The following is a 14,703-nucleotide window of genomic DNA, read 5'->3' on the forward strand; positions in this document are numbered from 1 at the left end:
GTAATCAACAGCCTTTTTCCAATCTTTAAAATCAGAGCTTCTCTGATAAAACACTGTTAAGATTGTATTTAGCCCTGTTCTGTTTAGTAATATTTTGAGGTTTAATTAAATGCACATGAAATTAAAGAATTGTTTTTATTGCAAGTTATGAAATAATTATGCTAGAATGTTTTGAGCAACCTTCAAGGAAGCTGAATTGTCATCACGTTAATACTCCCAATATAATCCTGTAACAAAATGCATCAAACTAAAGAAGTTATATTAAATTTAATATTACATTGAGAAATATGCTTATGGTTGAAGGCTTGTGACTTTGGTGACTCATCATTTAAACCTGTAAATGTAGCTGAAATATCTCCATGGTTCAGGTGGAAATGCAGCCTTCCAGAATTAAACAAGTTATTAATGTTTCCCTCAGGTGGTAGATCTCATCCACGGTTGTTGAGATCAAAATTTTACCTCAGAGGAAAAGTAAATCTGAGGAAGACAGTGTACATAAAAATGCTTCTGTTTGTTTGTTTGTTTGTTTTTGGTAGAGCTTTGTCTCCTAAATATATTGTGAAATTTAGATCCACCTATTACTTCTTCTGGTTCTGACTGATGGCCCTTGCTGTGCTGTGCTTCTGGGCTGAGATGGGCAAAATCCTGAAATGATGACCAAGTGTACTCAAGCTACACTAACTCGGGAAAAAAATCTTTAAATTTTTTCATAATATGATCATTTTCAGGGGGTTGTACACATGCAGAGGTTGGCCTGTGAAAGCCAACCCTCCCAGATTCTGTTTTTGGTCAATGGAGAGTAAACTCCCAAGCATACAGAGTAAAAAGTGATGAATCCGGGCAGAAGCCTGACTATACAGGGAGTCATTTTTAGCCTTTATGAGTACAATGGCTAGTGATCCAGGCAGTCCAGATATTTTACCAAAACTGTAGTGTGGCAGGGCAGGCTTAGCTCAAAATAATGTTCTTAACAGAGTGCAAGTCTCTTGGGTGCAGGCAGTTTATGTAAAATGCACATCCCTCAGTATGAAAGCTCCTCACTTCAGAACTTGATAGAGGCTTTGATTACACCATGTTTCTAATACCTGGTTTCCCTAAGAAACAGACCTAATACAGTGTTATCGAATCTGTTTTAGTTCACTATTGTTTCTCTTGTACAGGAAAAAAAAAATGAAACAATCATTTTTTTTTTCTAAATCAGAAAAATACTCTGTCTCCCACAGTAATTAAAACCAGAAAAACAAGAGCATCCTGGCAACTATATACTTAGAAAACCTTTAAATCTCTCTATGAAAATTGGTTGTTGGTTTCAAGCATTTCCTTTCATGCAAATCACTTGAACTAGAGAAATTAGGATCAGAAAAAAAATAATTGCTGTTGGATGATTATTATTTTCCATGATTCTGGGAGCATGCACAAAGTACAGGAAGTTTTCCAAACCAAGAAGAGGATATAGTCTCTGTTCCAAAGCACATGAGTGTAAGGAGGCAGAGAAGGGAAGAGAAAGGATGAAGCTGTAGTAAGCAGAGCAGTTAGAGTAATAATAGCCATGCATTGGAAGTGTTATTACAGCTGGTAGAAAGTGATAACAATTTTCTTGGGGGAGAGGTAAATCACGTTTATTTTTGTTTAGTAAATAAATGTGTTTCATGGCCAAATGATGTGTTTTGTGAATATGTTTCAAAGCCCAATGGCCAAATTATTTGGGAATGCATTTTCATTTTAGGATGCTATTTCTATTTTTTCCACATTTAGTTTAAGAAGGGGAAAAAAAACTTTACAAATACATTTATAGCTTTCATCAAGATATTTTCTTGAGGAAAAAAAATCCATCTAAAAGTAACATGTATGAGATTTCAATAATTTCTGGTAGGTGCAGAAATATTCAAGCCTATTCCTAAGAGAGCAATTCACTTAGATCTGGGAAATGAAACAAACCAAATAATTGTACTCAAAACCCATGTTGCATTTGTTCAGAAGTTAGAAAAGTAGTTTGAACAGAAAACAAGACAAAACAAAAAACAGGTGTACAGTACACTTAAGAAAGTATGTAAGTAGCATCTTCCCTCATTACTTTATCCTTGAAGATAAGTTATTTTTTTGCAGCTTTCTTTTCAGCTCAATGACTTTCTGGGTTGCTGCAAACTCTGCATAGTCCCTCTGGGTCTCACGTGACCCAGTCATTCTCTTTTTAGAGGAACATGCCATAATAACATAAAGCAAACAATTCAAAAGGATATGTTGTGTTATATATACAAAAATGAAAGTCCTAGTTTAGCTGATTTCTTATGTTCTTCTTCCCACCACCTCAATTTCACATCTAGATCTTTGTTGTTTATTTAGAAGGTTACTGGTAGTAACTTTCCATTCTCCTAGTTAAATAGGAAGAGCCACTTTTAACGATGCCTTTCCTTTATTGCCTACTCATAAGAAGAATTGCTGCTTGAGACTCAAGTGAGCTTCACTTTTTAAGGTGGGTTTAAATGATGTTATGAGCAAGAGTTAGGAATTATGTGGAGAGTAGTGTGCTGGAGTCTATGCAGTATTGATGGGGGTACATGTCACTGTTAGCAAGGTCTGTGATGAGCATAAATCTCTACAGTGTGTTTCTGTTTCAATTTGCTATATCTTTATTTAGATATAATTTTAAGGTTTAATAAACAGAAGGAACAGGCCTAGATGTCCTGATATCTGACCCGTGACCCTCTCCTGCTCCTTACAGGCACATGGAATGTTTGGACAAGTATTTGGTTCCATTTTTCAAGATCTCATATATGATTGTAGCGTCAGAGAAGATGTGATTTTAATAAACAAAATGTTTCCTTAGGATAAAAGTTCTGATTTGGGGATTTTTATTTTATTTTTTATCATTGTTTGTTTCTTTCTTTCTTTTGCAGGAGGAAGGTATAGTGAAGGAAATAGACATCAGTCATCATGTGAAGGAAGGCTTTGAAAAAGCAGATCCTTCTCAGTTTGAGCTACTGAAAGTATTAGGACAAGGTTCATATGGAAAGGTAATTTTTTAATGCCATCTAATCACCTAGAGCAATAATAAAAAATGTCATGTCCTTTCTCTGAGTTCATTTACACTGGTACCACTGTTTGTATATAAATTGTGTTGTAAAAGCAGATAAGCAAAACCAAATCTCTTCTGTCATTTTAATAGCACTTTTGTCTTTTGCTGGATTCCTATATATAAGAAGTTTATAGCTTTGGACCCAAACTAATGAGCACAAGTGAGCATTAATGAGCAACACTGTTTATGAAGTTAGACTCCTTCTTTCTGAGCTATCCACTAGGGAGGTGAGCATACTACTGCTGCTTAGTGGTAAGAACATTCAAAGGCTTAAAATGTCTGCTTCCCAATTTCTGCTAAGGGCAGATGGGATCCCAGGCATATTTTGAAGTCCCCATCACTTACCCTGCTGGTTACCTCATAGTGATTTTGTGAGAAATATTCCTTTCTAACTATGAGATATAAAGCAGTTCACAGTTGCAAGCTTTCATTTGTTAACCAGCAAACAATGTTTTCATTTTTGGTTTGATTTTGTTGCCCACAACGAAGATCTGTTTCCTAATGTAATTAATTGTTGAGTGTTTATGTAAGTGTATATGTATGTATACTATATATATAAACCATTTGTTGAAAAAATAAATAAGTAAAAATGCCTACTTATATGACAACAAGCTAAGCCATCAAGAAACAATGTTTTTTGTCTTAAGTCCAAGGCTTTGCTTAATCCCAAAGGTCTTCTTCAACATGATATGTCCTTTGCAATTAAGAATAGGAAGGAAAGACAGAGAAAGAGGGAGGACTCAATTTAATGTTAAACTCTTTCTTTGGATTAACTAAATAAGACTTTGGAACTTGCAGAATGGTGAGCCTAATTTACATTAGAAATGGAAGCACTTACCATTTTAGCTATTTTATATACATGTATATAATTAACACTTCTCAGCCTTCAGAGGTGGATCATTCCAGCCAACTTGAAGAACTGGCTCCTACCTAAAATCTGCTGAGGCATCCAGCACAAAGCTGAGCACCATGACAATGAATCAGGGTCTTCATTTTACTGATGAGTAAAGATATTTGAGGAGTACTTAGCAGCTTTCCAAGTATTCCAGAACTGTATTGATAAGTAAGGCTGTTAGGAGATCCCTGAGATGAGAGAAATCAGGAGAGTTAGCATTCACTATAAAGTTTTACTCTAGAGAATTGTTTGAAAGCACTATAATGATATTTGAGTTTTGAATGTTAAAGAAATATGAGAAATAAAACGACTCAGAATTAGATTTATTCTGATTTAATACAAGGAGGAGAAGTACTAGAGAATCTCTTCTTCAAAAGTAAAAGAAGCAGTACGGCCAGTTTTCATACCTGAGCAGTAAATATTTTAGAAATGGTTCACTGGCTATCTCAGATTGTGTTGATGTGTTTTTGTTATTATCTGTTCAAGTTGGCATTCTAGTTTTAGGCGTTGTATCAGCAAAATGTTTATTCTCTGCCACCGCTTCCCAAAAGGAGATCTGATTTCTGGGGCATACTCCACTGAAATCACTGCAGAATCAGAGTGTGGGTGTGTGGACATCATACCTGTCTGAAGTTGTGTGTGATTACAAGTCACTTTTAGTATCTTACGTGAAACAGGTCAGTAAACTCACCAGAGCAGCAAAGACATGGAGGAAGGAAGTCTGGTCAGTGTTTCTTATGCTATTTCTTATGCTTATTCTAATTTAGTCACCTAAATTTTCATCACTTCAGTATTTCAGCTGATCAAATCTGTAGTTATTTGGGGATGCAGATCTGCTGTTTTTCAAGTTGTTTACCTAGGGAGCAAAAATCACCTAAATCATTTCCTGCAGGATTAAAGAACATGCCTTTGGTTTCAGAGGGAGTATGCCCAACTCTGTTGAAAGTCACAGCACTTGCTTAGGTTTCTGGGTTGGGATTTGGTGATATACCTATTACTCCAGCTAAGGAACTTTTAGCAGTTCTATCAGTCCATTCAGTTATGCATAACCAGAGGTGTTTACATGCATATAAAACTAGACAATTGAAAGTCATTTTCAGACACATACCTGTGCTATTCTGGCAAACCAGTATTACAAAGCTTACATAAACAGCCTGGTAAGTACTCTAGGACCACTCAATAGTTTCAATTACTATCAAGACTATACCTTTAAGAATAATTGGGAGGCAAACTTCATTTTGCAATACAATGCATTTTAATTTGTTCTGCTTCCTTTTTGGTTTGATAATTATTTTAATGTTCTCTGAAACAGCACGTACTGTTTTTGACTCATCTGTTTCGGAGGGAATGCAGACCAAGTGCCCTATCCCATGCAGCAGAGAACAACTGACTAGTGACTAGTAACATAAATTGATAATTTTGCTTTTTACAGCAATAGGGGTATAACTAGCTTTACATGGCAGGTAATGTATTTCTTGAACTGCAGCCTAATGTTTCTGCAGATGCAGCATGCTGTGCTGTTGTATGTGCTGTACATTTTAAAATCATTATCTTAAGGGTTTGGGATTTGTTTTAGTTTAATATTTGCTTGGGGGTGAGGGGGAAGGTTGGGTTCCATTATAATTTTTACACAATATTATTAAAGATTAAAATCTGGTGTTTGGGCAAACTTGCTTTATGACTGTCCCAACATTTCTCTCTCTAGCTGTAGCTGAACTTCTAAATTAGTTGACTTCCTGTTAATACTGGAGCAGCTGAGCTTAATTTATCATGAATGTTAATGAAAAACACTTCAGAAAGTCTTATGTGTTCCTGTTGCATACAGATTTCATAATTTGTTTCTGCAGTTTTGAGTACCGGAGGTTCTTGTATGTTCATCAGACTAGGAAAAAGGAGATGGGAAAAAGCAACATGTGCCTGATCTCAGCCAGTCAGGGCAGCTCAACTGAAGAACTGTGCATATCTCACATGCACAGGAAATATCTTGAGAATAAAAGACTCACCAAAAATGTATCAGATCGTATCATAGAGGTGTTGTAGCTGTGATGCTGTACAGATGTAAGAGCCCTGCTCAAGGTGTTTGGAAAGAATTTACTTTTTTTTTTTTTTTTTCCCCAGTTGCTCTAGATGGCTGTTAAAAGTCATTATCTCTCCCCATGACCCTTTTCTCAAAGGGTGTTTGAGAAAATTGTAATCTGTTTACAGATTTACTTATTATTTTTTTTTTCAGGAGGAAGTGTCTTTCAACTTGCAAATAATGTGCCAAGAACAGATTTCCTCCTTTCTTATTTTTTCTGGGGGGGGGAGGGGGAGGGGCCTTTTATGTTTTAGGTGGTGACAATGCTGCATAACTCCTGAACAAGTGATGAATTAAAACAATTTCCACAGATTTTTGTAATCTAAGTAGACATTCTTCAGTAAAATTATTTCAGCTAGCCTTTGTTGATTCATGTATTTATAAGTATGTGCTATGTACGTAGACTTGTAGTTCTTTTGCGTTTGGCTTTACTTATGGCTTCTGTCCAGTAGCAAAGGTGCTGAAATAACAACTGAGCCACTGTCATTTGGTGGTTCTGATTTTAGCAGAGTGAGCCCTAGGAGTCAACTAAATTATTTCTTTCTTTTATTTTCAAATATTAATACTGGAACACCCTTTAAAATACATAGTAATAAAAAACAAGAACAAAAATATGCTCCAGTCAGACAAGAAGTAGTAGATGTATGGAGTAAAACAAGAACAACAACAGCAATAAATCAGAATTTTAGCTACAACAATATTTTATTCCAATTAAAAAATTTTACACCAAAAGATGTAACATGGGAGACTCTAGCAAGGAAAGCTGCCTTTATTATAATAGTGTGTTTGTCAATGAAAATGGTTCTACGTTTTGTTAAGTATGCTTGAACAGACTTCCAGCTGTATCAAGTTTTTGCTTCAGTGACATCCTTGGTTAGTCATCACTCCTGACTTATGACATAAATTATACCAATTTGTTTTTTCTTCTTAATTTAATTGATAAAAATAATTTTAACTACACATTCCTAAGCACAATGATCCATTGCTTTTTTTTCATGTAAAGCTGTTCAGAATATGAAGAAGTGTGCACACATTGTTTACAACTATTCACTCATCTTGAACTGAATGTGAAAGAGCTATTAATAACGTCAAACATATTTTCTTTGTGAGGGAGTAAAGGCTTAAAACTGAAGCTTTCTAGAGCTAGCTCAGCAAATTGCAAGTGAAATATGAGGTACTTTTAGCTAAGAATTTTCATTGGAGTTCCTGAATCTTAGTATTTGTTCCTCCATCAAATACAGCAAGCCTTGTAACTAAAAGCTCGTTCCCCTTTTACACAAGATGTCTGTTTTTTTTACAGGTATTTCTAGTGAGGAAGATTAAAGGATCTGATGCAGGTCAGCTTTATGCCATGAAGGTACTTAAGAAAGCAACTCTGAAAGGTAAGGATTGGGACAGTAGCTGCAGTACCCATTTCTGTGATAATTTATCATCTGCTTTTCTTTTCTCGTCTTTTTTTTTTTTTTTTTTTTTTTTTTTTTTAACATTGCTGTTGTTGTATGGTATATATCAGTGCAAAAATATGTTTCTGTCATCCTTGAAAATTCTGCCTCACTGTAGTGAATATTCTAGAGAAAGGTACACAGAAAACATTACCTATACAGTTTGAGAGCATGAAAACAGAGCTTTGGTGTTTTCTAGCTGCTTGCATTCTTTACTTTCTTAGCATTACTTATAGGACTTCTATGGTGCATATATTAAGTTGTGTTAGAATGGCAGTATCTCTCTGTTTCTGAAGCAAACTGAAACAATTATATATATATATATATATATATTTTTTTTTTTTTCAAATAAGGGTGTTGCTGAAGTAAAACGTGACTCCTATTGGGCAGGAAGGCCCTCCTGCTGGTGTTTCTCTACATGCTTGAAAATTCATGGGAACATATTTTCAAGTGTGATGAGCTGTTCTGATTCTGTTTTGACATCTTGTTTTCCTAACTCATGAGTGTATGGCCTCCAGTAGGCTGAGGCCTAATGACTGACAGTTTAATCTGATCATCTTCTTCTGGGATCATTGGCTGCTACCACCTCACTCAGACCAAAAGGAAGTGTCTAGTAAAGGGAGAGGACTGAATAGCAAACATGGAAAATTTGATCTCAGCTGAAGTCCCTGTTGTTTGTTCCTCCAGAGAGTTAATAAGATCCACTCTTCTTCCTGTTTTCCTGACCTAGCGCTGTACTGTTTTTAACCCTCAAATGTCTGACATGTTTTACAGATGAAGATGACAGGGTTCATTTTGCCCAAAGCAACTTTTCCACTTACTCTGAGACCATGAGGGTTTGCACAATGCAGAATCGTGCCTAAGTGTCTATTCTAATGTGAAGAGAGCGAATTTTGAGATAGTTCTGATGACTTATAAATCCAACTTACTTTAGCATGCCTCAGTTTGAGGAAGTAAAACAGTGAAGTTACCAGTAATTGCAAGGTAGAGTTTCAGAAGGTGGTGACAGGCAGATACAGCATCTCTTCTGAGCACTAGTTAAGATAGGGAAGTGGAAAACCGGGAATTTACAAGGTCGTTTACACTAGCAAAGCTTTTTCAAAGAAATAGTAACTTGAGGTGATGCTGTTGTGCTGATCTTTTTGTTTAGAAAGTAGATGGGAAAGTTTGCTCTGGCAGAAGAGAGGAGTGTAAATAGCCACTTAAATAGTTCTGGACTTAATATGTAGAAAGTAAAAGGTTAAGATTGTGTATACAGTATGTGTAATAGAGTGAACCTCTGATGTCTCACCCAATAGCAGAAGCACAAAGTGCTTTAACTGCACTGAACTTAACTCTCAGAGCTTTCGCCACCAGCGAAAGCTGTCTCCTGCAGAGCACAGCATCTGAGGAAGAAGGACTGTGTGACCCCTCTGATGTGAACTCATATCAGAGACTTGTTTCTATTTCTCTTGAGAACCCACAACTTTTCATCTAAGGTGAAAATTGGGTAGTGTCTCTCTCTTTTAGTTTTTTTTTTTTTTTTTTTTTTTTTTTTTATTTTTTTTCTTTTCTATAACTGAGGTGTGTTGAGCAAAACCAGTTTTGGATATGGAGAGGATTTCTTATAGATTGTCAAACACTTTATTGTATCTTAATGTATAATGGCTATATCTGTAATGTTAGATTCCACTGGAAAAAATAGCCTGTATTATGGGAGTTTTTTAGGAAATTTCAAAACTTAAATGGTGATCTTAAACCACTCAAAGTGGTTTCAGCTCTGTTACATCAAGAATAATAAATACCTCCAGACGCCTTCTGTGTTTACAGTTCCTTAGTTCATTATAGCATGGAGCTGGTGCCTCTCTCCTCCTTTGGCCTTTTACAGCATAATGTGTATATATATATATATATATAAATATATATATAAATTATTTCCTCAAACATGAGTGACAAGATCAAAAAACTGAGGCTGCTTTGTGATCTTTTCTGGATCGCATTTCTCTCCCATTCAAACTCCTTACCCCTCTGACTAATAACTGAGAGTTTCTCAATAATCTGACAATAACTAACACGTTGGTAGGAACTAGTTTGTCCGCACTAGTTTCCACAGATAAGTTAAATTTAACAGCTATTTAACTTGAACTAGAAAAATTAATGCAAAATCCCATTGGCATAGGGCAAGTGAGAAGAGCAAAAATGAGAACTGCTGTCAGTGAACTTCCTTGTAACTTCTGGCACAGAGATAATATTTCTGACAGCTTAATTTCATCTTTTAAATGAGAGTGCTGAATCGTTGCTGCCTACCTACACTCAAAAAGTCTGGAAGTCACTCCAATGTGAACTGTTTATTACCATGTCAAGTAATGGGAGCAAAGCCACAAGTACTTGTTAGCGTTGTGTTCACTATTTACTGACAAAAGACATGCTACAAGACAAATTTCTGAATAATTTTACTTCCTAATCTGTACTGCACAGTACAGTATGGAGCAAGAAAGCCAAAGCTCCGGGAGCCAGTGCCACTGAAACAGCCTCAAATATTTCTGTTCTTTTCTTTAGCAAAGCAAATCTGTGAAACATAAAATGGAGAAATGAGAAGAAAGGAAGGGGGAAAAAAAGATGAGGGAACAAAACTGCTTTTTCTTTTCTGGAGTAGTCTGAAGAACCAAAATACAGATAAATATGAATCTGAAGAAGTTAAATGCCCTCAGGAATGAAGGGTTAAAATTAGCTTCGTACTTGCTCTGAAGAACAACCATGATGGGTCTTGTAAAAGTGTCTCCCAGCCCAGTAGCCTGACTGGCATTGACCAGCTGAGAATGTGTAAGAAGTACAAAATAGTGCTTCCTCCAGTGGGTCTGCTGCCTCCTGCCTCTCCCCAAAGTACTTGTCCTTTTCTAATTAGTATGACCAATGAAAATTCACCAACAGAAAAGGCTAGTTTAAAAAGGTTACAGCAATCTGTAGTAACATTCTCCAAACATTTGCAGCCCAAATAAGCCGTTTGATACAAAAAAGGCATTTGTAGATTCAAGCTTGAAGAAGATCTGCCAAACAGCAGAGCAACTCCAGCTGTGAAAGCAGAATTAAAATCCAAAGTATTCCAGTTTAAGTTTGCTCAGGCACATGCTGTAGTCATAAACATTTGTGAAAATAAAATTAATCTTTACCTTATGAAAGTTTATATTAAATGTAAACTATATTTGAATAAACACCGATAGGAGCATTGGGTGCTTGAAAATGAGAAAGCTATTGCTCCTGTTGGTTATAAATGAAAACACCAACACAAGTTTCTCTCCTTCACACTTCATTTCCTTTTGCAAGAGGTTGGGTTTTTTTTTGTTTGTTTGTTTGTTTTTGAAGAGAACTCCCTGGAGAAACTAGATAAGAGTTTCTTTCTAAATATTGATTTTAGGAAAACCTTGTCAAAAAATTTTGAGAATATTATGTCTGTTAGATAGCAGATGGGGAATAACTTGTATTAAAATGCTGAATGTATGTGTTTAAGTCTAACGTTTCTCAGTTTGAAATGGTTTTCATTAAAATGCAATATCCTAATACCATCATTTGCAAATATAAACCTTTACTGGGGAGTCCAGATGCTGAAAAATATTTAAGCACTTAGATACCTTTCAAGGTGAGACTGTTGTCTGGTAGAACATCATCAGATTATACTGTTAAATGTTATCTTAAAATGTTGTTTTCATGTCTTCATTGCACTCTTTTTTTTTTTTTTTTTCTTGAAAATGAGTTTTTAGATTAAAAAAAGAAAGTTAATTAAATGGAACTTGAGTCAAGTGAGTGTTGACTGCCTGCCCTGAATGTACTGGGAAATTGAGGAAATGGGAAGAAAACAGGGACTGTCCATATATATGTGCCTTGTATTCTCCAGCAAAACTGAGACAGAGGGAAAGGGCAGGCTTATTATTTTGATTAACTCAGTATTTCTCTCAAGGTGTCTCAGGCTCCATCAACTTTACTGGAAGTGCTTCAGGATTCCATAAACAAGAGCTGTTTACATTGCTTACAATGTAAGCCTCATTAAGCACACGAGAAATGTTCGTAAATCCCCCACAGATGCTGGGCTGCAATAGAAGTGTTACCTCTGGAGCTTGAAAATTTAAGACCTATCCCTCCAGGAGATATGTAATCTTACAGAAAGTGGCATGAAACCATAATTCACTGATATAATGCTTCTGAACTTTGTAAATATTACAGTGAGGAGGTACGATCTAGCAGAAGTTACGTGGTGGGTCACAAGGAAGTAGTCTGCATCTGCCCATCTTGTTAGTAATGAGCTGTGTAAATCTCAGAACTGTTTGACAATGAGAACTGAGAGATTCTACCTGTTTCTGCTTATGGGGTTTAGAAATGATAATCTGTTTTGTCAAAAGCTCTGGAGTGCTTTGCAGTTTATGATCCCCCTCAGACTAAACCAATAGGCTTATGGGTTTATAGTTGTGCTGACTGTGTATGATGTTTATAGATGCAGTAAGCTCTGCGAGCAGTTCTGCTGACTCACAGAGAGCTTTCCCTGTGTTTTCAGGGGACATTAGGTCATTGATAATAATTATATACTAAATTTAACAACTAACTGAGATGTCACCAGCTGGACTGTGATTTCCATCCAAACCATTGATAAAACTGTAATAGTGGTTTTCCTGCTTGGGCATCAGCTGAAGAGGCTTCTTCACTTTTCCCCTTCATGCTACTGCTTGTTGTGTTTAGATCTAAGCCATTGAACACTAGTGGTTTCCCTCTGGTTTGAAAGGAACAAAAATGCAACAGAATAAAAATCTAAGGACAAGTTAACTTCATGAGGCAGGACTTACAAAGAGCCTTCATCTCAGATAGGCATAGATCTACAGTGCTCAGGCTCTCAAGGTGTCATCCTATTCTATTTGTCCCCTGTGTTTGGTGAGAGGCCCTGTTATTTGCCCTGTTCCAACTTTTAAATTTTGGTTTATTATTCTAAAGTGTTCTTCAATCTTTTTAATATCTTCCTTGACCTCTTATTAGACTCTTCTAAATATTTCACTGGGGAAGTTCTGACCACATATCCAATTTCCTTCAAATCCAGATCCCACAGCAAAGTCCCCTTGCCCTGCCATCTGAGGTGAGGTTAAGTGCTTGGTACCCTCAGAAACCGCCACAGTGTGCTGCTTCTTTACTCTGAAAAGTGTAACTTGTCAAATGTCAGGACTCCACACTCAAAACAAAACAACAACAAAAAAAAAAACATTTCTGGGCCTGGAAGTGCACTTAAAGATCCAGCTGAGACTTGTCAAAATATTCTGCATTTTGAATGTTTCCCCACAAGGAAGCTTCTGCCTTAATTGTCCTTGTCACTACACTGTCACCAATTACCAATTAGGAAACAACAAAACATTTTCTGATTTGGGGCCTTCGGATCTGGATTTTCTGCTTTTTAAAATAAATCTATTTGCAGTCTAATGCCTATTTGCATGGTTTCCTGCACAGACCTGGGCTTGCAGCCCACTGCACCCCAAGCCTACTTCAGTCAATTCAATCTCTCACCTGGGGGTGCTGTGCTGAGTTAGTGAAGAAAGTCCTTGAGCACCCCACTTCCAGAACAGAACTGCTTTGGCTATCATTGAACTTGAGCAGTGACAAGGAATACACAAGCCTGTGTGGATAATTAGGAAGCATTCTGGCTTCTGTATAAGGATGAAGTTTAGGAATACAGTAAATTTTCTAGTTGGGAGGGGAAAACTGGGGGAGGAAATAACAGCTTGTCTGTGCACAAACACAGTAAGAGTTGATCTTTCTGTATATTTCACAAGTGGCTCTAAAATGTAAGGATCAGTCTAGCTGACGTGCTCAGCCACACAGCAACACTCTTGGGTCACCATCTGGACCTCACCTATTTGCATGCAAGCACTGTGGGCCAAGAGTCAATGAGATCTCCAAGTTTGTGCCCCCCACAATTTAGGAGCAAGCTGGAGTTATTAACTGTCATCCAGGGAAGCTGAGCTTTCCTTCCTTCCATGGGAATTTTGAAAACGAAACCTGAAGGGTCTTCAACCTTCAGTGATGAGAGGTCACAATCAGGTTTTGATTTTACTGTGCGTTTTCAAGTCTTTTTGCATCTAATTTCTTCTTCCTCTAAGGATTCACCTTATCTAGGTCTTGCATTTATGAGAAGGGAAGGATACAGTACGTTTGAGAGAGCACACTTATATAGGCTGTGTTCATACATTATAAGGAAAAAGAACTGTGGCCAGGAACCTGGCTTACTGTGTCAGCATCTATTATAGAGCATCCCGGTCTGAATATATCAGACATTGCTGGAAGTTTATTTTCCTTGGGTTTGCTAAAAAGCAATGATATGCATTCGTTGAATTAGTAGCTTCTCCATTAAATACTCAATATTCTCTCGTGATTCTGTACAGTGTTTTGATGAGAAAGGAATACTTTTCTCCTATAAAAATAAACCGAGCATGCATCACTTAAAGATTTTATTGTCTGTTTCTATACAAGCCATGTGGGATTTCTCATTGTATAAAGTCCTGATTAAATTATAGCCTCTTCACAGTGCTAAGTGCATGATGCAGATCCTGTTATCAGGCAAAAATTACCACCATTTAGATGTTCAGAAAATTAACTCTGGATGTTTAAAATGTTTTCTGCTGTCCAGCAAGAGAGCATTTGGGCTTTTTGTTTGTTTGTTTGGTTGGTTTCTGTTTGTTTGTTTGTTTGTTTGTTTTTAATGGAAACACACTGTTACTTATAGAGCTGTTTTTTAAGTGCCAAAGGAAATTCAAGGTTTTGTTCATGAAAAATTTGACTGTTGAGTTCTGTAACAGTTTCCATGTTAAAAGTGCTGCTCAGATTTCTAGATAGAAAGTTCTTCCCATTGTCCTAAGGAGGACAGAATTAGTAAGTTTTTGCCTAAATACTGGTAAAAATTATAATCATTCTCCCTGTGTTTTCTCCTGGCATTCACATGGGAGCACACACTTCTGCACTTGTCATACACAGTATAGGTAAATGCAGCAATACTGCCCATTCCTCTCCTGTCCCCAGATTTGTTCCAGTACAACTGTGCTAATACAATAACATGAAAATATAGTTCACTGTATATTCGTATGCTCGTTTGGAATGCAGCTTCAGCAGCCTAATATCTTGCTGCCCAAAATAGCCCAGTTAAGTTCTGACAGCAACACAGGACTCACAAGAAAGCCCCATCTTTCTCCATGAGAAGCTCAGTGGT

At 36.7% G+C, this 14,703-nt stretch overlaps 1 protein-coding gene across 1 annotated transcript in view; it reads left to right on the forward strand.

Moving 5' to 3' along the window:
* Positions 1-14,703, forward strand: part of RPS6KA2 (ribosomal protein S6 kinase A2) — a gene marked incomplete at both ends in the record, with an annotated part of 165,693 nt that overhangs the window by 64,822 nt on the left and 86,168 nt on the right. Inside the window, 2 exons of the mRNA XM_084284263.1 lie at positions 2,898-3,014; positions 7,349-7,430. Of these exons, the coding sequence (XP_084140389.1) occupies positions 2,898-3,014; positions 7,349-7,430 (199 nt within the window). The remainder of the gene's footprint in view (positions 1-2,897; positions 3,015-7,348; positions 7,431-14,703) is intronic.

The sequence above is a fragment of the Netta rufina genome, assembly GCF_964035555.1.
Source record: "Netta rufina genome assembly, chromosome: 3".
Classification (NCBI taxonomy): Eukaryota; Metazoa; Chordata; class Aves; order Anseriformes; family Anatidae; genus Netta; species Netta rufina.